A 23816-nucleotide genomic window follows, 5' to 3' on the forward strand; every position below is an offset into this window, starting at 1 on the left:
ACAGTCTCTGGGTGGAAAATGCCAAGCTGAAGATGATAATCAGTAAGAATCTCTTACACGGGAATGCAAATGAGTAAATGAACCAGCTGGAGAAAAATAAACTAAGATGTTATGCCCATTTCCTGGCTATCAGTAATGGTTAAGAATAAAGCCTAGAGTCATCATAGACTGCCAAAAATGCATATTTGTCTGTATCCAAAGTGACTAGCAAGATGCTTAACCTTTAAAGAGGGCATTGGAAATAGTATAGTCTTAACCTTTATATAGAATCACACTGCCTACACCTTGTACTCGGTGTGAATGTGTGCCCATTTTCGCTTCTAAAAAAATACATTCATGCTAAGAAAATGTGTAGAGAAATACATAATGGGATGTAACGGTGCCCCCTTAGAATTTTACTGAACATTCTTCAGTCTGGAAAGGTAAGGACTAAGGACGAGCTGACGGAAGTTAACAGGATCACAGAGTGAGAATCACGTGTTATCGTTGTTTGATACTAGGATTCCATGGGCATCTCTGGGTGTTGGAAAGAAAGTCAGCTTCATTTTGGTGAATTGTAAATATGAAAAACTTAACATCCCAAAATGTTGGACTAGGTGAAAAAGGAAGTAAGTTTTAAAAGATTTCATTACATTGGTGGATGATGGAGCCTTAATGAAAGGTAAATTTAAGTGTGGGAGGGAATTCTGTATGTTGTTTTAAGGGAAATGTCATAAAGGGCAATCACCATGCTTTCCCTGGAGACATATTAGTGCCATTGGTGGCTGTAAGGCTGGGAGACTTGCTGGGCTGACCCATTTTATGATGTGGTCTGTTTACTGTCTGCAGGCCTCACCTGACTCTTCCAACTCTGTGCTTGACATTCTCTTTGGATTGTTTTGCCATCGCTTGAAACTCAGAATTTCCCAAACCAATCCCTCATCTTTTTCTCTAAACTGATGCCCTCTCCCACCGTAAGGTATTTCTGCCTGTGGTCCTGCAGTCTCCCAGACTTGCAGCATTGAAGTCTTGCTGACATCTTTCATCCCCTTCTCTTCTCACCTGAAATTCCTTTGCCTGTTTTTCTCTAAGTGCTGTGCTTCAGTCAGGGACCTACCAGATTGCAGTTGTCAGTGAAGCCTATGGTTACTGATAGCTCTTTCTCACTTGAAATGCCGCGCTTCCCAGGGCATGTAACAGTTACTGTCTCTAGTACTCATCCTGGCACTTCGTGTCACACAGCTGCAGAACCTTCCATGTTTATCTTACCTCTCCCAGTTGATAGTGAGCCCTGTGGAGGTGGTGACTGTGCTTTATACACCCCGTGCTATTTAGCATGTGGCAGGCACTGAGTTAATTCGTTCTGGATTTTGGAATGCCTGAAATGCAAGTGGCCTGAGGAGATGCTTGTCTTGTACCTCTTGCTAAAAGTGGTTTTCGTTCTTTGTAGGTTTCATGTGGACAAACTCTCTTCGGCTCATGTATATCTTCGATTACATAAGGTAACTGGATTTAAACCTGGATTCATGACTTTTTCTTTAGTGATGAGCATCATATCTTGTCCTCTAGCCTCTTTCTACAATTAAATTGCTGAGAGTAATAAATATGTGCAAAAGTCTAAAAATTAGCAAATGAAAGATGTCTTCCCCCTGACCCAGAAAATCACTAAGGGAAATTCTGGTAATTTCCGAGACTTGAACATGGGGCATAGTCCCAGCTAGAAGCAGTCTTGTCCTGCCAGTTCAGGCATGTTGTCTGTCACCTCTGCTTTCTCTCCCTTTCATTTCAGTTGCTACTACGGGCCTTTGTGTCTTCAGTGGAGATCACGTTGTGGTTCCTTTGCTCAGGCTCCTGTGATTGTCCCGCGTCCCCAAGGGCAGTGTCCCCGGTTAGCAGGGGCTGCTTCAGAGGGTTTAAACCTGCGTTCTAGTACTAAAGGGGAAAGAGTGCATGTTCCCTCGTAGTATACAACCACCGTTTTACAATCTGTCCTTACATCCATATGTTGCATTTTATAGAGGTGACTCTTAGGGTAGGTATACTTGATATGTGTGTTGCTTTTTAAAAATGTTTTATTTGGGAATGATTTGAGATTTACAGAAAAGTTGTGTAGAGGACAGAGTTCCCATATACCTCATACCTAGTTCCCCTGATTTTTAATATCTTACATTACCATGGTAGATTTGTCAGAACTAAGAAACCAACATTGGTACATTAACTAAACTCCAGGCTCTATTTTTGTTTTTACCAGTTTTTCCATTAATATCCTGTTTCTGTTCCAGGGTCCCACATTGCATTTAGTTGTCATGTCTGCCTAGTCTCTGGTCTGTGACAGTTTCTCAGTCTTTCCCTATTTTTCGTGACCTTGACAGTTTGAGAAGTACTCATAACGTATTTTGTAGACTATCACTCCGCTTGGGTTTATCGGATGTTTTTGTCGTGACTAGACTGGAGTTACAGGTTTTGGGGGGTGAATATCACAGAGGTGAAGTGCCCTTCTCATGCATATTAACAGGGCTTATCACTGATGGTGTTAACCTTGATCGCCTGGCCAGGGAACTGTTTGCCAGGTTTCTCCCCAATAAAATTGCTTTCTCCTCCATTCTGTCCTCTGCTGTTGGAAGGAAGTCACTAAGTCCAGCCCATACTCAAGGAGAGGGGATGGAATTAAACTCCACTTCCTGGAGTGGCAAGTGTCTACATAACATTGTTTGGAATTCTGTAAGGAAGATTTGTCTTTTCTCTCCTCACCCCCCCCCCCATTTATTTATTCAGTTATTTATTTGCTTCAGTATGGACTCATTTATTTTATACTTTGGGTTATAATCTAGTAATACGTTGTTGCTCCAATTGTTCCAGCTTTGGCTGGAGCTCGTTCAGCTTGGCTGCTGTGTTTCTTTGACATTCTTGCATCCTTCTGTTTTCTGAGCACTTCTTTCCTTTCTGGCATGACAAGATGCTCCAGGGTCATCTTGTATTTTCCCTGCCCAAGCCCCAGAATCAGCCATTTCTCCAGAGAACTGTGGTTCCTTTTATTGGGGAATGTTATTTAGAAGCCGAGATCTGAACTTGGCGTGCTCTTGCTTCCAGGCCCTCTCACCTGACAGCTAGAAAGTATGTGTATACATACGCTCGTATGAGTTGTGTCTGTGTCTCCCTAGCTGTACCTACAGTAAGCTACAGGCAGGCTCATGCTAATGTCTTTGATGGATCCATCACTACAGGGACCATCCTAGCCTTTCCTCCTTGCTTATCTGTAACTTCCGTCTCGGAGACTGAGACGCGTGCCTTCCCCCACCTGCCATCCACTTACGTATTTATTAGACTTGAATGTATGTGGAAGCAGTTTCAGATTTGTTAACCTGCATCCCCATAAGAAACAGCTTTACCAGCTAAAGCACAGTGTTTATGTGCAGTTATTTTTTCTTTTTGCCTTACAGTTTCCAGTCAAAACACTTTTCCAAAGTTACTTGTAAGCTTTTCCCTGCCCTCTTCAGTGATGTGTCATGCACTTATCATACAGCTAGATTCTTTCCTCTCAGTCTACATTCCCTCCTGGCATCCTCTGGTTGATTGTATTACTTTTTAAAGTGACAGTTTATAAACTTTTCATGCTACTGTGTTACGATCATATTTATTACTTTGGCTGGCTGCTTTAAGTTGGTAATATGCCACAATTAATATGAAAGCTTCTATGGTAGAATTTATGTTGTTTACCGTTTTCAGCATTATGACTCTCCAATAAGAATTGTCTTTTTATGAACTACTATCTGTTCTTCTTTTGAATTATTTTTTAGAGTAATTCTCAGAAAAGGAATTACTGGGTCAAAAGCTATAAAGTTTGGTAATTCCTTTTATATCAGATTGAACTCTGAAAGTATTATGCTAATTTAAAATGCTATCAGATACACACACACACACACACACACACACACACACACACTCACACACACTCACTCCCCCCGCCCTGCCCAAACACTTCAGGGGATTTTATAACTTAAAAAAAAAAATAGCCTTTGACCATGTCAAGTAAATATAAGGTGCTTATTACTTCATTATGCTTATAATATTCACTTCTTAATTTACTAGCAAGGTTAAACATTGTGGCCCATCTTTATACTATTAATGTGTCTGCGACTCTATTGTAAAGGAAAAGAGGAAGATTGTGAACTCTGTGCTGGAACAAAATTCTGAGTTCTCCTAGGCAACTTCTTGCCATTTTGGAACTATTTGAAGTTTAGAGAAAATAGAGTGTGTTGTTACCAAGTTTCCTTTTGATTCAGATTAAAGTTTTTCCTTTGGGTTCTGCTGTGTTAGAAAATGGAAATAATGGTGGTTGTCCCAAATTCACATTACCACCAGTTGTTACTCGTTTGAATAGAATTTTAACATTGTTTTCTTTTGGAAGCACATAATGTGCTCCATAAAAAACATGTTCTCCTTAAGGAACTTTTACCTGGTTGATCTTCTGCAGTAAACGGGACAGCCCTTTGTGTCTGTTAGTAGGTACCAGGTAAGTGTCGGAGATGCAGTCAGACTAAGTCCAGAACTCGGACTCTGGATTTGAATTCTGGCTCTGGTGCTTGCTACCATGTTTCCCCGAAAATGAAACCGGGTCTTTCATTAAATTTTGCTCCAAAAGACGCATTAGTGCTTATGTTCAGGGGATGTCCTCCTGAAAAATCATGCTAGGGCTTATTTTCCGGTTAGGTCTTATTTTCAGGGAAACATGGTAGCTGTGTGACTTTGAGCAAGTCATTCATCTGTGCCCATTTCCTCATCTGCAAAAGGCAGCTCACAGTACCTATCTTACTGGGCCGTTGTGAAGATTCAGTGAGCTCGCCTATCTGAAGCACTTAGAATAATGCCTGGCACATGCTAACCGCGGTATACGTTCGTTCTTTTTTGTTAAATTTAGGCCAAACCTTGAAGATCATAGATAAGTCATCCATGTTCTTTCCTAGACTTGATTTTTAAAAACCCTTCGAAAAATCTCACTTACCTAGAGGTTTCTTAAATTAACGTAGATGACACAAAGCCCACAGTCAAAGTTCTGACCATTACATGTTGGGAGTACCTTAGACGCTCCACTCTGTTTACTGTGACTTTATGCTTAATGCTAAGCTGAATGAGTTTTGTCTGCTCCTATCATTTCAAAGTTTAAAAACAGGGAGAGGAGATTGCTTCAGGAATAGTGACAGCCACAGGTAGTAAGAAGGGATCCTGGACTGAAACCTGACATCAAGGTCAAGAAACTAACATTTCCACCAGAACCCTGTAAGCATCATACTCTGGCGCCACTTCTTAGAGCAAGGCTCTAATCCTGGGTTTATCTCTCATTTCTGTCACTTACTAGATATGTGGGACCTTGGTCCAGTTACTTACCCTCGCTAAGCTTCATTTTCTTCATTGGTAAAGTGAGGATAATACTATCCATTTCATATGGCCGTTTACTTAGTGCCTGGCATGTGGTGAGTACTCAAAAACCGGTAGCTTTTGTTTTGTTTTTTAATTACTCATTTTGATTTATTTAGTATCGGGTCAGTCATCTCCTGTGTATTGTAGAAGCCCCTGAAGGCGTCACTGTCACCATATTGTAGCCTAGTATAATGGTTGATATTCATAATGATGACACTGTTCTCAAGATGTTTGAATTCATAATTCTCTGTTTAAGCGGACAGGGAATTGCACGGGGTGAGAGCCATTGTTAAAGTAGTGACACACTTAAATCACTTAGTTTTTGGTCCAAATTTATGTATTTGAGAGATTCCCATTTAAAACATTTAAAATAAAAAATGTGGAAACATAATGGGACAATTTCATTTACACCAAATATTTATGTAGGTAGAGCATTTCATTCCCAGACCGAAGTGCTTCTGTGATCCCATGCCTAGGAGGAGCCAGTACTTAGTTGATTTCCACTCACTCTTGCCTCTGGAATATTTTTGTTCATTTGGAATGACTTTTCTTGTTCAGCTTTGACTTTGATACAGTATCTGTAGAGACAATGAGTGAGTATTATTTCTCCCTTATGGTGTGTGGATTTATCTACCACACCAAGAGCTTGCTTCCTGATTAAGGCTGAGGCTAGATGACCTATCTGTCCTCATGTTTGAGGATAGATGGATAGATGTTTGAGACCCAGAACCATAAGATGTCTCTTTGAGTGGGACGCTGTAGGGACCTCACCTAAGGAGACTTCCAATTGTCAAAAATAGGCACCATTTCCCCATGAGGTTTCTAGAAGTAAGAATGAGAAGAAGAAAGGGGGGAAAATGACTCAGACATAATTGTAATTAGTATTTTGTTGTTTTTCTTTCATATCCTGTGTTTATTTTTTCCATATTACTGTCTTCTCTTATTTTAAAGAAGCATTCCCATGACAGACTTCGTTTTTCAGTGTCCTGAAATGCAATTGAAGAGCCACTGCTTTTCATAAAATGGTGTCCTATGAGAGCTCCAGTGTCGATCGGTAACAAGGTAATGGACCATTTGGTTTATTTTTGTATTTCAGGGGGAGAAGATAGAAGACATTCCAAAGGAAGTCCTGATGGACTGTGCCCATCTTGTGAAGGCCAATAGCATTCAAGGTCAGTTTTCCCAGAGGTGTTTTCAGAATTAGCACTGATTTCTCTGTGTCTGAAATGGATTACATTTTAGAGAACATGTTATTGACTTTGGATTGAGTCAAAGGAATAACCTTTAATATGCTTTTGCCCTGTTTTATTCTTTAAGCTGGCATTTCTGCTACCTATCAAAGAACCAAAAATGAATCTCCCCAACTCTCTAATGTTTGTGTCCCTCTATCAATTTACTCTCTTTTCCTTACCTTGACTAGAAGGTTGTTTAGATGTGCCTACCCTTAAGGTTATTTGTAGAGAGGCTTTTGGAAATTAGGTTATGTTAATAGCTAAACAAGAGATGTGTCTCATGGCTTTATTTTTAATGTTGTTTGATGTCTTTATTTTCATCATTTATCATTAGATAGTAGACCTCACGTCTCCAAATCACTCTTTCCTACGTTTTCTTTCTCTTCTCCCCTCACATATGTTTTTCTTCCTATAAATTGTGAAAATATGAAGTCAGTTGATCTTTATGTCCCAGAGAATCTTTTTTAATTGGTCTGGGGTGATCCATGAGTGTCAGTATTTTTGCAGTGCTCTCCAGATGATTCTGCTGTGCAGAGAGGGTTGAAAACAATGGGTGGTTAAGTATTTTAGGTAGGGCGTGTAACACTGGGCTTGGTGCTTGTCTGTTTCTATGGTACAAGCTTTAATCTGTCAGTTGGACAGGTTAAGAAGGACAATTATTGGGGTAGAGGTGGGAGTTAAAAGGGGGAGCCAGGAAATGGTGTTCTGCTAAGAATGTTTGAGTTAATTGATTGAATTTTAGGTGTAGGACATAGACCTAGATAGGGTGAAAGTAAGTTTGTTTTGATATGAAGTTGGGGACGATGCAGAGGGTTGGAAAGAACTATGGTTTAGGTAGAAGATAAGCATGGGGCAGACACACAGCCAGTACCAGGTACCAGAGGTGAGTGGTGACAGGACAAGAGCTGGGTAGTATAACTCCTTCCCTGTCACTGAGACTGCGTTTCCTGAGTCTGACTCGGGTAGTCTCACTGAATCAGGCACCTGGCCAAAGAAAGGGGACGTCTTGTAGGGCCACTGATTTTCAACCCTATAAATCATTAAATTGCAGTTACTTTTAGGACATTCCATTTCTATGAGGAGAACAGAGTGTCTTAAGATTTCCAGTTAAGATCTTCAGTTATTGACATAAAAATAATAAAAATTAAAACCATCGTTACCCTCTTTCCTTGTGTGTTGCAACCTCTTTCACGCATTCTTGTCTCCTTTCCATGCCCCTGACTAGCAGATGTGACTATTAAAAGAGTTTTGGACTCTTTATTCTTGGCCCGGCCTCTTCCTAATCTCTTCATAGTTTACTAGTTACAGGAAAAGAGGAGAGAAGACTCCTGACACAAATTACTCAGCTCCTCTTCAGCTTCCTGTAGCAACGGCTCACTTAGAAAATGGAGCTAAGCCTAAGATTCTTACTCTCATGAGTCAGTAGCAGAGGATGCGAAGAGGTGAAGATTGTCTTTGCTGAGTACACGCCCATTGGCATCACGGTGTAGTGAAAATATTTTCCTCCCTCGCTGACCACCTTCAGCATTCAGAACCAAGGGAGTTGGGTTTAAACGTATTTGTTTTCATAGAATCTGATCGGCCCGTCCTATGTTCGTCTTGTAATCTTCTGCCAGATTAAACTTTCTAAAAGCTCAGACACTTTTGATGACACCCCACCTTGTCTATACAATGAAGTCCAAACGTCTTAAGCTTGCATCTAAGCATCTTTGATCTGACTACGGAATTCTTTTCCCTTCCCATATTTCACACTCTAGCCAAAGCAAATATTTTCTGTTTTTCTACCTTGTGCCTTTGCTTATATAGTCATGTGTCACTTCACAATGTGGATTCATCTGAGAAATGCATCGTTAGACGATTTTGTCATTGTACAAACATCTTAAAGTGAACTTACACAAACCTGGATGTTGTAGCCCACTACACATGCCGCCTGTTGCTCCTAGGCTACCAGCTGAATACTGTAGGCAGTGATAACACAGTGCTCAGTATTTCTGTATCTAAACATAGAAAAGGTACAGTAAACATATGGTATAAAAGATTAAAAAAAGGTACAGCTGTATAAGGCATTTACCATGAATGGAGCTTCAAGACCAATTTGTTCTGGGTGCGTCATTGAGTTAGCGGTGAGTGAATGTAAAGAAAGGCCTAGGACATTGCTCTACATGACTATAGACTTTGTAAACACTGTATGCTTATGATACACTACATTTATAAACAACATTTTTTTCAGTATAACATTAGCTTACTGTAACTTTTACTTTATAAACTTTTTTAATTTTTTAACTTTTCGAGTCTTGTAATAACAGCTTAAAACACGCATTATACAGCTATACAGAAATGTTTTCTTTCTTTATAACCTTACTCTATTAGCTTTTTTCTCTTTTTAATTAATTCTTCCCTTTCTTGTACGTTTTACAAAATTTTGTTATTAAAACCTAAGACACACACACACTGACATAGGCTTCCACAGGGTCAGGCTCGTCGGTATTACTGTCCCCCACCTCCACGTCTTCTCCCACTGGAAGGTCTTCAGGGCCGATAACACGCATGGAGCTGTCATCTCCTGTGATAACACTGCCTTTTTCTTGAATACCCCCTGAAGGACCTCCCTGAGGCTCTTTTTGAGAAGGTGTCACTCTTTACAGAAATATGTCCATGGTGGTTTGCTTGGTTTGTTTCCTTTTTTCATCATAGATTTGCTTATAAGCAGATAATGCACCATGAATATTCTTCTCTATTTATGAGAACCTTTCGGTGTTGGGGTCTATGTTTCCTAACTTTTTAAGGAGCTTGCTGAGTTCTGCAAAAGCTGTTAAACCCTTCATTGTGAATTTTCTTGGGGTTATTCTTTTTCCTCTCCTGCAATTTCCTTTTCTCTTGCCCTTTCTTCACTATGCGTTCCTGTTCCAGTTCCAACTACTCATTAGTCAGCTCCCCAGGAATCACCCCTAGGAGCTCCTCAATGTCATCTCACCCACACCCAGATTCAAGCTGGCTGCCATCTCAGCCACAGCCTTGTTGATTTTTGCAGCCTCCTCATCCTTGGCAAATCCTTTGAAGTCGTGGACGAACCTCTTGAGTGTCATCTTCCAGGTGCCATTCATATATCACTAGGTGATAGAAATTTTTCAGCTCCATTATAATCTATGGGGCCACTGTCATCTATGTAGGTCGTCACTGACCAAAACATTATGCGACACATGACTGTATTGTTCCCTCTGCTCTCAATTTTGTCCTCCTCGTCAGTCATCCCAAGTCCAGATCCAGGCTCAGGTTCAAGGTCCACATCATATTTGTAATATTAGCTATAATTATATGCTTGGCGCTGTGGTAAAACTTTACAAGTTATTTCATTTATTAACCCTACTGAGTTAGAGATTATTATTTTCATTTTATAGATGAGGAAGCAGAGCTTAAAGAAAATTAAGGAACTTGCCCAAGGCCTCAGCGTGCTGACATGTGGTAGAGGCTGCATTTGAAGTCAGACAGCCTGACTTTTAAAGTCTTCTGTCTTACCCAGCAAGCTGTGTTAACCTCTCCCATGGAGCATTTACCTTCCTGCAGCGTTGAGTGACCACTGCCCTCTCTGTACTGCTTTAGCACTTCACCGGTACCTTTCCAATATTTGATCAGTTCTACTTTTAATTGAAGTTATTTGTGTGCTTATCTGCCCTCTCTTAATCTTGAAATGTAGGATCCATTGTCTGATCCATGTTTGTATCCCCCTGGCACATTGGAGATTTTTTTAGAAACTTAATTTTGAAAAAAAATCTCAAACCTACAGAAATGTTGCAAGAAAAATACAGCTTTCATATACTCTTCACTTAGATTCATCAATTTTTCCACATTTGCTTTCTCTCTGTAACATACTCGTTATTAACCTTTTTAGCTGAACCATTTGAAATAAATTATAGCCATCACAAGCCGTCAGTATGTCCTAAGAACAGGACATTACCTTAGGGAACTGCCTTACAGTGATCAATTAAGGAAATTCAAATACTATTATCTGATAGTCTGTATTAAGTTTTCCCAGTTGTCCCACTACTGTCCCTTCAGAGCATTTCTTCTGATCCAGGATCATGTGTTATATTTACTTGTCACGTCTCTCTCCTTTAAGTTTGGAGACACTTCTTTGTCTTTCAAGACATTGACACTTTCAGAGTGGAGACCAGTTGTAGACTATCCTGCTATTCAGTTGGTCTGGTGCTTCCTCTTGAGTAGTGTGACATTACGAATTCTCAGCAGGAATACTTCGTAAGTGAAGTCTTGCCCAGTGCAGTCAGGAGGCACATGGTGCCAGCCCTTTGCCCCATTTTTGGTGATATTGACTTTGATCACTTATGTAAGGTGGTGGTCACCAGATTTCTCCAATGTACATGGTGATTTCATAGACAATGAAATATATTGCCATCTGATTTTGAGGGGCCTTAAGTAATGTTGGACCAGTGATGAAACTGATCCTTTGAGCTGTCAGGGCGGCTGTTGGGGCAGAAGGGAAGTGTGGGGTAGAGGTGGTGAGGGGAGAGGAGGAGGAATGAACAGGGCACCTCGGACCCCTCCCACCCACAGCATCTTTACTTTGATCACTTGGATGTTTTCTTTGGTGAAAGAGGTTCCACTGCTAAAAGAAACAAAACACAAAAGTTCTAAGCTAGTCCAATTTCCTCATGTTTCAGATGGGATTCCAAGAGCCATGAGGACTTTCCCACAGTGACATGGCTGCTTTGTGGTAGGGCCAGGACAGAGGGCAGGTCTCTTGAATCCCAGGCCATGGCTTTTTGCTTTATCTTGCTTCTTAACTTTTATTGGATCTAGGACTCCTTTGAGAATCTGTGGAAACCTGTTGGATCCTTTTCTCTTTAAAAAACATATTGTAAGTTCTGCCTTCAATTTTAGGGACTCTCAGAAGTGAACCCCTACATTCCTCCGTAATACTTTGCTCGAATTGTTGTTTGTCACCTTCACCATTTGCCTTTTGTGGGTGTTTTTTTTTAAGCTTTTTTTTTAAGAAGGATTTTGTAGTTTGAAACCCTTGAAGCCATGTTCATTCTAAGGCCTTTCCTTGGTTGGCTGACGGTCATTTGCCAGTGGGTAAGGGGACGCCTTGCTCGGTGGCATCCTGCCTGCATGTTGAAGACAGTCTCTCTCGGCAGGCTGCAAGATGAACAACGTTAACGTGGTATATACACCATGGTCTAACCTGAAGAAAACAGCCGACATGGATGTGGGGCAGATCGGCTTTCACAGGCAGAAGGACGTAAGTGTGCCGCACCGCGAGGGGGCAGAGCCCTGCCACCGCGGGAAATATCCGTCTTTTCTGTCTAACACCTTTGGTGTCATGGGCGCTGCATGATGTATGTTTCCTAAAGGGAATTCAGCTGGGCTGCTAAGCCCCTAGGAAACCTTTCACCTGTTCTGAGGGAGAACCGTGTCATAAAGATTCGGTATTTCTTCCCCTATCTCCCTCGAAGGTGAGCATTGTGACAGTGGAGAAGAAAGTGAATGAGATTTTGAACCGATTAGAAAAGACCAAAATGGAGCGGTTCCCGGACCTGGCAGCAGAGAAGGAATGCAGAGACCGTGAGGAGAGGAATGAGAAAAAAGCCCAAATTCAGGAAATGAAAAAGAGAGAAAAGGAAGAGATGAAGAAGAAGAGGGAAATGGATGAACTTAGGTACGTTGGAGCTCTGTATTGGTATTGACTGCCAAGATTCTTTACTGCTCGTTTTAATCAGGGATTGACCCTTAAGAATGATACACTGGTGGAGGGAGGGACATATAACAAGTTGAGAGCATTAAACGAGTTAGAAAAATGCTTTTATACTAATGTGTTGGTCACATGAATTGCCCTTTTGTAGGGGCAGGATATGAGAGTGTGTGAAGTAAAACAGCTGATTTTATTTTTGGATAAAGCATGATAGCTGGTCTTCAGAGTTTGGTTTATAAACATCTTCAGAAAAAGAAAAGACACTATATTAAGTGTTTAACATTGACTAGCTGTGGTATTTGAATGAAGTCTTAGCTCTAACGGCCAGTGCTAGTAACTCTGAAAGCTTTTTTTGAACCCTCTTTTCTACATTTTGAAAGTTTAAAGTAATTAATGTAGTGAGGCTTGCTCTCCAAAACACTGCATTTCTAAACAATAAATAGTCGTTAAAATACTGCTAAAACAGAATGAGGAGCTTCATTTAAAATATAATATTCAAATACCAAACTCCGGAAGTGTTATCCTGAGTTATATCTGCTAACATGAAACAGAGTAATGCACAGATGTAAACATTTGCTCTGACCTAGAATTGTAAGTCTGCTTTCTGTTAGGAGTGAAAGAAAAATGATCAACTATCAGTGTAGTTGGCTGTGTAAAATTTTGAGTGATGTAGAATTTAGAGTAGTTTATTCTTTTTTGTTGTTAGTGTGGAGTGGGGAAAAATTCAAAACAGCCTTTTTTGTACCCTTTACAAATCTAACAATTTTGTGTGGAAGCCAGTGTTATATGTTAGAAATATAATATCGCTTAATTCTCTAATTTAATAAGAAAGAGCTAACATTTTTGGACACTTGTCATTTGCCAAACATTGTACTGTGCTTTACTGCATTATCTTATTGAATCCTAGCAATAGTCATATGAGATAGATATTTTTTGCACTTTGTAGCAGAGGAAACTGAGACTGAGAAGCAGTTAAGTCACTTGCCCAAAGTCAGGTAGCCAGTCTCAGTCTGATTCTCAAGTTCACACACTCTATGACCACACTCTTCAGCCCTCTGTTCAGTCTATGCAATATTAAAGTAGTATTTATCCCATATAAATAAATAACATATAGATGCCATAATTTACCTTAAAATACATTTTTGTTTCAGATTAAGCTGTATACTACTGAAATTTAGGGGATTTTGTATGTTTGATTGTACTAGTTTAAAAAGTTGCAAGCATTTAAACAAACTAATCCATCCACTAAAACACCGTTTTCCTATTTTCTGGACTTTCTTCATATTGTCAACAACTTATATTCATTTAAATTGCGGAGGGAAAATTCTCCTTGTTACTGGATAAAATTTTGGCTTCAAAAGTTTAATCATGCTCATTTTCCAAATTGTCGCTAGTCACTTGCATATTTTTCCTTTTGTTTCTTCAGACATAAATTTTATATCACTCGGGTACATGTATATAAAAAGGAAAACCTAAGTGGAATAAATTTAAAAATCACTTTTCTGGCCTGTGTTTTCCTACACAATTTTATCCCTCCTGCTTTATTTTTAACAAATTATCATGGGCCTCAGAAAACCAGAAACATTTGGTGTGTCCGTTTCTGTGAAACATGCCACAAAAACGACTTCCACATGCTGCAGATGGTAGAAGAATGAAGCAGGGATGTAGCGCCAGAAACCGATGTGGTGACATAGCAAGGCTCTGCTTGGCATATGCAGAGCTGCTGTTTGCATGCTGTATTCTGCAGCTTTTGTGAAGGTCCAACAACAAACTCTAAACTTCTGATGCTTTATAATCTGTGTTTATACGTTTGTAGTGCTAGCATCACTTTAATTTCTGTCTTGACTCTTCCACCCAAGAGATCGAATGCTATGCTGTAAAATCTTCTTATTCTAAAGTCTTTCACTTAGCTTTCTGACAGTGAAAATACCATTGAATTTCACCAACAGTTGATTCTTTTATTTGGACCATCTGTTAAGAATGGTCCAAATCACTTGCTGTGATTGCTTAAGAAATTCACTTTTGAATCTTCAGGGCATTCCACAGATAAACCAAGAGGATATTCTTATTCCGAATGGTCTCCCCAGTGTTTCCAGGTGATTTCAGTGAAAAAATACTTAGCCCCATATTCGGAAGAGCTACATTCCAACTTCTTTCTAATTCTAAAGCCATGATTTAGACTCTAGACTCCCTAGTATCCTCAGCTTTTGGAACAAGAATGGCATTAAGCCGGTCAGTTCTCATTTCTACCAGGAGAAGAAATGCATAGACGTGCTGTTGAATAGTCCAAGTCCTTTGAGCTCTAGTTGGGATCATATCTATCAGCCCTCTGCTCAGAAGTGAATACTAGAGCAACCCAGCGAAGACGGTGCCGCCTTCCTTCTCTGACGAAAAGAACTTGATGTGGGGGCAAAGATTACTGCAGCAAGGGCTTCATGTGTGAAATGTGGAAGGTCATAGTTGGTAAGTGGCAAAGCAGGAATTCAAACTCAAGTTTGTAGTTCGGAAGTCCATACTTCTGCTACACTGTGCTGCCTGGTAGGCGAGGGATGAACAAGTCGGCAACGCCAGTCAAGGTCATAGGTCATACATAGGCAAACAAGAATAAAAAGAATGAAAGTTTTTGTTTAGTCCCGAATTTCATGTTGAAAGTGATGAGCCAGTATAGGTTTCCTGGGGTATTAGGAAGAAGTAGACTGGTAGGGTGAGTTTAGTGTCAGCACGTAGGGAGAGGTAATGGTGAAACCATTGATGAAAAGGATGGTAGAATCTGATGTGGAAATGAGTGCTCTGATGGTACCTCCTTTTGTTCTCCCATACACTGCTGCCTTCCATAAGTAATGCGGTGTGTGCCGTGTATGTATCGTCGTATCTCCTTACTTATCACCCAGTGCTTTACAGATGCAGTGAGTGACTAGTCAGTATAGTATGGATGGATGAGTAACTGCGATTAGCTTCCCTCATACAGTGATTCTTGAGCTAAGATCAAAACTGTTTGCTAGTGAAAGAGCGGGGTGGGGTGAGTGGGACATAGTGCTCTAAGCGGAGGGAACTTTGAGTGTAAAGACCCTGTATGGGAGGGAGCAAGGCCAAACACGGGAATAAAAGCAGGCCCAAAGGTGCGGAGCAGCAGGCATGAGGGAGCACGTGGATCGAGGTGCTAGTCCCTCCGGCCTCATCGGCCGTATCTGCCTTCATCATAAGAGTTTTGTGAGGTCATCAAAGAGTTTTAAGTGAGGCGTAGTATGATAAGGTTTGTGTTTTGGAAAGGTCACTTTGCGGACCTGATTGGAAAGGGAACCAGGAGGGTGTGGCTAAGCCAGTTAAGAAACTAACGCAGTTGTCCACATGACAGACAGTGGTCGCTTGGACTGAGATGGGAACATGGAGGTGGAGAGGAGTGGACCATGGAGAAGTAATTTCATAGATAAAGTGACAGGGTTTGAAGATAGATTGGATTGAGGGAAGGGGCAGGGAAAAAGAAGGAATCCTGGGTTTCTGGTTTATGAAATGGAATGGATGGATAATAATGCAGTTCTTTGAGCTAGGGAATACTGGAAAAGAACCAGACGATTTTTGATAGGGGAGAAGACCACGTGTTGGGTATGGACATATGAATCTGAAAATACCTTTGAGGCATCTGAAAAATGTCATATAGGTAGTTGGTGGATGGGATGGCGCTCAGAGGAAACACATGGACTAAAGAAGGGTGAATTGTGTGTTGCTTTCATGTAAGTGGGAATTCAGACTCACTGGTTCTTGAACCTGGACGGCCGGTGCCCACAACTGGGAATGTGTTTCCTCTTTTGAATTCCTGTAGCATCTTGAGTCTGAGTCTCTGCAGTGTACTTCAGCTGTGAATCCTATCTGCTCTCTGCCAGGGCTATCGCTGAATTTCCTCATCTGAATAGTGCCACCTACTTCAAAGTTATTGTGGAGGTGACATGAAATGAGTTTAAGTGAGCACTTTGTAAACTATAAAGGCTGTGCACATCCTACTTATTTTCATAGATAGTTGTCCTTTTTATGCTGCAGTCTCCTTGAGGGCAGGGATTATATTTTCTTCAAAAGACCCTCAGCAGTGCTAGATACGTGTGATGTTCATGTAATACTTGCCAGCTGGATAACCTTATTTTAAATGTTTTTTTTTCTCTTCTAGGAGCTATTCATCACTAATGAAAGTTGAGAATATGTCTTCAAATCAGGTAAGCTCAAGTTATTTGGTCTAATGTGTGCCTTGAAATAATTTACTAAGCGTTTTTAATTGAGTTCCTGGCCAATATTGACGCGCATGTTGCAGATGGCATGACGTGATTTGGCAACGGTAGTGCACTCAGGTGGGTTCTATTAGGCATTGCCCCTCCCTTCCTGTGGACTGCTCATGGGGTTGTTTTTAAGTGGGTCACCTCGTGTCATACCTGGTCTGTTGTGAAGTACAGATCTATTCGTACTTACAGGACGTCCCCATTCCTCATTCCCCTCTTGGCTAGTTGCAGCCATGCAAGAGTGCCTTTTTTTCTTAATGTTTTCTATTAATGTGACGGTAGATTCTATATTGTAATTGAGTGAGAACAAAATGATCACCTTCCATAAAAACATAAAACAAAAGTATCAACCCTAACATCACGCCTGCCGTTTAAGTGACAGCACTGGTTGTTTCGTGTTCCTCGGAAAAGAAGGTACAAAGAAGTGGTGATGCATATTATAGTACTGAGAGGATCTTGGCATTAACTTGGATTGTTTTCACTGGAACTATGTCAGGGATGTATTGTCTCTGAGTACTCTCTTTCCCAAAATATATTTTAAAGGATCTGGAGATAGCACAATTTAGCTGTTATTAAATAGTCTTTGCACAAAATTAAAACTGAGTGGATGTATTTGCTGTATTGCATGTTTTACATATAGTTTGCAAATAGGTGCTTTTATATCTGTGTTCTCCAATGCACTAGGCACTGAATGCATGTGGCTGTTTAAATTAATTTAAATTTAATCTGATTTAAAAATTCAGTTTCTCAGTCATACAGACCACATGTGACTAGGGGCTACCCTATGAGGACAGAAATAGAACATTTCCCTTATCACAGAAAATACTATTAAACAACACTGCTTTAATGCTTAGAAATAGCTAATAGAATTTAAGGTCCCCTAAAGGTCATCTAGTCAGTCCCCATATTTAATGCATGAATTGGAATTGAATTGTTAATAAGCTTTTACATCTTGTTCATATCTATATATTCTTCTAAAAATGAATAAGAATGATATCCTTATTCCTGTCTCCGTGAAGAACTCAATTTCCGAGGCTGCTTTATGAGTCAGAGATGTAGCTTTAATTTATTCCAGCAAAATTCCAGAGTAGCATTATGTAATTAAATAGAGCCTTGAATTTTAATTTTAGAGACTCAAATTCAATCAGTCATTTACTAATTGGATAAGGCTAATAAAGTTATTTAACCTCTCTGAAGGCGTATTCATCAGCAATAAAAAGGAGATATATTACCTCATGGGGCTGTTCCAAAACTTAAACAAGGGCATATATGTGAAAGTTCTTCCTTGACTTAGTCCCTCTCTGAATATAAATGGTCATTATTAGTTCTTATCCACATAGTCCTTAGTTGCTATTTTCCCACAAAGTATCAGTATCAAAAGGTGGGATGTATTTAATCCCTTTTGGGAACTATTCTTAGATGCCTTGAAACTCTTAAAATAGTTTAACAGAAGTCTTTAACGTATCCCAAATCTACTGTCTTTGTTGTGGTGACTGTTGCTTGTTGAAAGTTTCTGTTACTTAGCGGCTACTTTCCAGCTGAAATCTGCCATCTATATTATCATTTTTGGCATTTTCATTCCCACCATTATGGATTTTTAAAGTTTGGTTGTTCTGGAATCATGAACTAAAAACACACACACACACACTCTTCAGTCTGTTTCTTCCTAATCTTTGTGAATTTGGTATCGGGAACCATAAACAATTACTTTTAACATTTCATTTGCTTATCACTTTATAAGTGAATAGCAGGAAACCTAATTTGCTATATTGAAAAACATTTTGACTCTTAAAGGGAATATAAAATATAAAAATTGTCCAAATAAAGTCTTGGATATCAGATATTATTTAAAAGTTACTGTAACCCTAAAATACAGATTCTCAACACATGGGAACTCTTTGCAAATGTAACTCACAGCCTTTATAGGGAGTAATAATGCACTTTCATTCTCACCAACCTAAATTATCTTAGTGAATTTGTCATCCTCAGTTTGGGATCTAAAGCTGACCTCCAAAGATACAGGAAGCTCTCAGGCTATCACTCAGTTTAGGCCTCTGGGGCACTTGCAGTGCTGGTGCTCGCACAGATGACAAACATTAGTGCACTCTGTACAATTATTATCTAAGGCATTTTTACTACGGCCTGTGTTTTGCTAATTGAAGACAAGCACACAGAAATCCACTGAATGAAACAAGATAAAACCAGACTTCACAGAAACCATCGTTTTCTACTTATATCTCATACTTGCCTGCCAACTTTGATAAGAGCTATTAAGGATAAACGCATGTGTACCTGTAAGCCTAAGTTCTCTGCCTTTCTTTAACTGAACTCAGGCATCAAGCAGTGGGAAAGAGACAGAAACTGAAACAAGTGACATGATGCTATGTTTTTAAACAAATGTGCCGGAACTTATTCTGTTAGTGAATGTTGGCCTTCAGAGCAGTTTTCTTAGGGTGTGCAGTAGCTCAAAAAAGGAGTCTGGGCTCTACTTTTGTACTTGCTCTTTAGGACTTGTTTGTAAGCTACACAATAAAAATGAGTCCCTTTATACTATATACCATCATGTAAGGTTTTTTATCAAAAACTTGGCAAGCCAGCTAACTTGGTAACTAGCCTGTGGCTTCCTAATGACTTTTCCTACTTAAAAAGAAATCAAAGGCATCTTGTGATGTCACAAATAGGTGAGAATGTTGATGCTCAAAATAATGGAATTTGGGCCGGCCCGGTGGCTCAAGCAGTTAGAGCTCCATGCTCCTAACTCCGAAGGCTGCCAGTTAGATTCCCACGTGGGCCAGTGGGCTCTCAACCACAAGGTTGCCAGTTCAATTCCTCGAGTCCCGCAAGGGATGGTGGGCTCCGCCCCCTGCAACTAAGATTGAACACGGCACCTTGAGCTGAGCTGCCTCCCGGATGGCTCAGTTGGTTGGAGTGCATCCTCTCAACCACAAGGTTGCCGGTTGGACTCCCGCAAGGGATGGTGGGCTGCGCCCCCTGCAACTAGAAAACGGCAACTGGACCTGGAGCTGAGCTGCGCCCTCCACAACTAAGACTGAAAAGACAACGACGTGAAGCTGAACAGCACACTCCACAACTAAGATTGAAAGGACAACAACTTGACTTGGAAAAAAAAAGGCCTGGAAGTACACACTGTTCCCCAGTAAAGTCCTGTTTCCCTTCCCCAATAAAAAAAATAAAATAAAAATAAAAAAAATAATAAAAATGTAAAAACCCAGTTCTTTAAAAAAAAGAAAAAAAGAAAAATGGAATTTAGCCCCAAAATATTTCTGTATATTGGCAGCATTGTTAGCATAAGGATATTGAGGCAGTATTTGTTTGGTTTCATATTATGGTGTATTTGTTGAAGGAGCAGTCTCATTTTCTTTTCGTCACGCTTATTATATCCTACACTCGGTCGGTTGGACCTTACTTCATAATTTGGATATCACTGGGTACCTGTTGTGTTATCCAGGCCATGTCATGAATAATGCCTTAGAGAAGGTAGCTGCTCATCCAGCTATTCTAAACACCAATGTAAGACAGAGAAGTGATGAGTGAATTCAGTTATTTTACTTTCTGCTTTTTGAACTCTACTATTGGGCATAAGGATATGGCTTATTACTTAGGACAAATTGTGAATTCAAAGAATTGAGTTACTTATTTTGAAGGCTTTTTATGGTTTCACTTTTTTTGTTTCCTACAGGATGGCAATGATTCAGATGAATTCATGTGAATGGAGAAAAGGACCTTTTAAAGATGTGAATTTAGGGACAGTTGCAGACGTTTTGGTTTCATCTATGTTCTGAGTTATAAAAAACAAAACAAAACAAATATCTACTCGAGAGTTTTTAAAAATATTGTTCCCTTTTATGCTGACAGAGAGGATCTCATATATATAGAATAATAGTTGGACTTGAAGACAGCATATAACTTCAGGAAAGTGAAAATATTTTTGCCAGAACATGTCTTCATACCTCCTGAAAGCTGGCTGCCCTTGTTCTTGGGATGGACTTTAGAATGAACCAACTCTGAAAACTGTTTCTGGTACTGTAGTCTGTCTCTGAAAACAGATGTCTTGAAAAGCTTTTTATATTCTTAAAATAGCTTCACTTCCGTTAAGAAGAATGTATTGGTGAGCAATATATAGCAGTGTTCCCCTCACCCTCGATTTCCTGATTAGCATAAAAGCATATGGGTTTTGAAGATGATAGTGATGTTTTCAGAAAATTGTCTGGCTTCAATATTCATGTTCCACTGTGTTGTCAGAGTCAATTAGCAGAGTTGTCCTCAGCTCTCAGCTTGCCCTGGCTTCTACATTCTCTGTCCTTATTTTCGCTGAGTGAGGCCCTCCACCTAGTTCCCATCACACTTCAAGAAATAGTCGGTATTAATCAAGGTTGGGCCTTGTGGCAATTTTTACCTGAGCACCAGATAACCCAGGTCACGTACATTATAATTCCAGGGCCTGGACTCATTTCTCAGCACTGAGGGGAGAAACAGGAAGGGCTGCTCTGTGAATCATTTGGAAGATGTAGGTTACCTAATCTTCATCTTGGAATACAGCATAAAGCAAAAGTTCACGTTGTAATTATGATTTTAGAAAGAATTAAGCATTTCGTTAGCCAGCCAAGTCATTTGTTTATTTACTTTGAAAGAATATTTATTTTGAGTTGTAACCACAGAGTTCAGATTTCTGAATTGTAGACTCAGTAACTTAATATGTATAATAACAGTACTACTCATTCAAACTACCTGCTCTCCAGTGTGTTTCTGAATAGAAAATATATTTTTATTGAAGCATGTAAGGCAACCCGTTGTAGAAAGAGACAAAAACCAAACAATGAAAGGGAAGGAGAACAAAGCCTGCAGGTCAGGAGGCATACAAATGCACATTTTAACCACACCCAGAACTGTACGTGCAGCATTCTTCTAACCCAGCAAAAATTATCTCCAACAAATATTCTGTCTGTAATAGCACTTTGGGACTGTGGGTAAAACCAAAAGACTTCAGTATTTCTATTTATCCCAAGTTGGTGTATGGGGTTGAACTGGAAAATTCCCTGAGGCATAACTTGGCCAAATTTTGAGATGTAGTATGGGAGACAACTCAAGAAATTAGAGAGAGAGAGAGAGAGAGAGAGAGAGAGAAAGTTTCTAATGATATTCAGCCTGCAGTTCTATGATTTAAAAATGTAATAATAAAGAATCATTTTTTGTTTGGAAGGACATTGATACATAAATTCTTAGAATTTGCTCCAAGAGCTGGTTTTGAGGGGCTGTGGCTGTAAAAATCTTCATCTGTCATAGGCTCGACCTGGCGGTTCTACAGGGGTATGAACTCCTCCCTCTCTGATAAACGCGTCTCTCCCCCAGACCCCCTGAGAAGAAGTAGACGGCCTTTCCCAGACACACTGTCGAGGGAGTGTAAGTTAGTGGCCGAGCCCTCCTGCCTGGTTACTGTCGGCGCTTCTTTGCTCTGCTGCAAACATCTAAACGGGAGATTTTGCCTCTAGCAGCACCTGTGCACCTCAACTTTCTACTGTTTCTGAAGGACTCCTCTGTATCCCACATTACATCACATATAGACAGTTTTTGAAGACTACATCTATTTTTACTGTAGTGTGAGAGATCCTGGGGTCCAAATTTTAAATGTTTCATAACTCACAGCTTCTGCTGGTTTAAAATGCCAAGGACTCCTGAATTCTCTGAGTTGAATTCCAAGCTCTTGAAGCTTTTCAGCTGCTCTGTGCTGATTTCCTCCTACCACTGCTTGTGTATTAGGAAGTTTTTTTCCCATAGCTCTCTTGGTCCCAGTGAAAGCAGGGACCTTTTCTTTTGAGGGCATTGGTTCAGTGGCAACAGGTCAGACTGTTGGCATGGATGTCATTTCATTTCCTGCTGTTGGCATACTTCCTAAACCTATAGAAAAATTCCAAATTACTGGGATTTTTATGAGCTGTGCCCTTGATCACTGAATGCATGCATCCTGAGGAATTCTCTTTTCCACTCTGCCTCCAGTTTCCCCACTCTGTTTGATCTGCATGCAGGTGAGGTTCCATTATCATTTAATTTACTTCACAGACTCTGACCTGTTCTATTCCTATAGTTTTAGAATTCATTTCTTACCCACCTTTGTTTATCTAGAGTCCCGATCTTTGGGCAAGGGAGCCATGTAACAGTGCTTGTGCTGGAACAGATGCTGGGAAGCTTACCAAAGTATGGAAGGTTTGTACATTAACAGAGGGTGACAGGCTTTAGTTGAACCCTTATCTTCTGTTTGTTGTATTTCTTAACTTTCTTGAAGCGTGGACTTTGGTGAGCCTTTTAACTCTTTAGTGCTGATGGTTTCCCCCATTCACGAAAGAAGGGGGCCACACAGACAGAAAGATTAGAGAGGGAGAGTTCATCTCTAGCCTCCCGTTTAAGAACAAAGCTCTTCCTCCCACTTTTGAGTCTGTCTGAGAGGGGAAGCTCTTGTTTTCCAGGCTGGAACAGATTCTGGGAAAAACTGAGCAGGAGGAAGCAATGGAACACTTGTCCAGTTTTTCCTGAGCTGTGATATAAAACCTGCTTTTTCTGTTTGAATACAGCATTGTGAAGAACAAATCTCATACTCAGAATGATCACAGTAGAGTGAGTGGGTGACCTTTTGATTTTCAAGTAAACTGTAAAACAAACTGGAAACAAAAGTGTAAAATTAGAAATTTAAACTCCAAGCTAAATGTCAGCCTCGACCCGTCTAACTCCAGCAAGTATGTGATAGCTCAGAAATGGGGACAGCGCTGGGCCCACAGGCTCTTCGCCAGGCTCTCGATACAGCACCAGGCAAGAGACTTATGTGCATCACATCATCTTAACAAAGGAGACGATGCCAACCGCGTATTCATCGTGTCCTGGATGGATGGTATGTAAAATACAATAAAAGCTTATAGTTTGAGTAGAACCAAGTGTGTGTGTGTGGGATTTCACTTTTCACTTTTCTCCTCACTGACGGGCTGTGCATACTTCCATGGGCACGTAGGAAGAAGGAGGCTTTGGCTCCCCAAGATGATGCCCTTAAAACTGAGCTTTGCTCCTTAGCAGGAGAGCAAATTAGGGGAAAGGGAAGGCTGCCCAAGAATTCCAGGAAGAGAACTAAAGAACTTGGAGTTCAAGGGCCATGATGGTTTGAGCTCTAGTTTTTGATGTTTACAACTTGATACCCGCCCTCCCCCCAAA

At 40.3% G+C, this 23816-nt stretch overlaps 1 protein-coding gene across 4 annotated transcripts in view; it reads left to right on the plus strand.

Annotated features, from left to right (window-relative positions):
• CCDC25 (coiled-coil domain containing 25) overlaps positions 1 to 23541 on the plus strand; it is a 35775-nt gene extending 12234 nt beyond the window's left edge. The window contains exons 4-10 of one of the 4 annotated variants that reach the window (XM_019733120.3): positions 1430 to 1481; positions 5336 to 5450; positions 6494 to 6569; positions 11783 to 11886; positions 12101 to 12303; positions 16496 to 16541; positions 20302 to 23541. In XM_019733120.3, the coding sequence (XP_019588679.3) occupies positions 1430 to 1481; positions 5336 to 5450; positions 6494 to 6569; positions 11783 to 11886; positions 12101 to 12303; positions 16496 to 16541; positions 20302 to 20331 (626 nt within the window). In that variant the 3' untranslated portion in view covers positions 20332 to 23541. The remainder of the gene's footprint in view (positions 1 to 1429; positions 1482 to 5335; positions 5451 to 6493; positions 6570 to 11782; positions 11887 to 12100; positions 12304 to 16495; positions 16542 to 20301) is intronic. The other 3 variants (XM_019733121.3, XM_074338366.2, XM_074338365.2) reach the window with 3 other exon arrangements.
• Positions 23542 to 23816: the final 275 nt, after the last annotated feature.

This window comes from Rhinolophus sinicus, chromosome 15 (assembly GCF_057876585.1).
Source record: "Rhinolophus sinicus isolate RSI-liver-muscle chromosome 15, RSI-T2T, whole genome shotgun sequence".
NCBI classification, from domain to species: domain Eukaryota; kingdom Metazoa; phylum Chordata; class Mammalia; order Chiroptera; family Rhinolophidae; genus Rhinolophus; species Rhinolophus sinicus.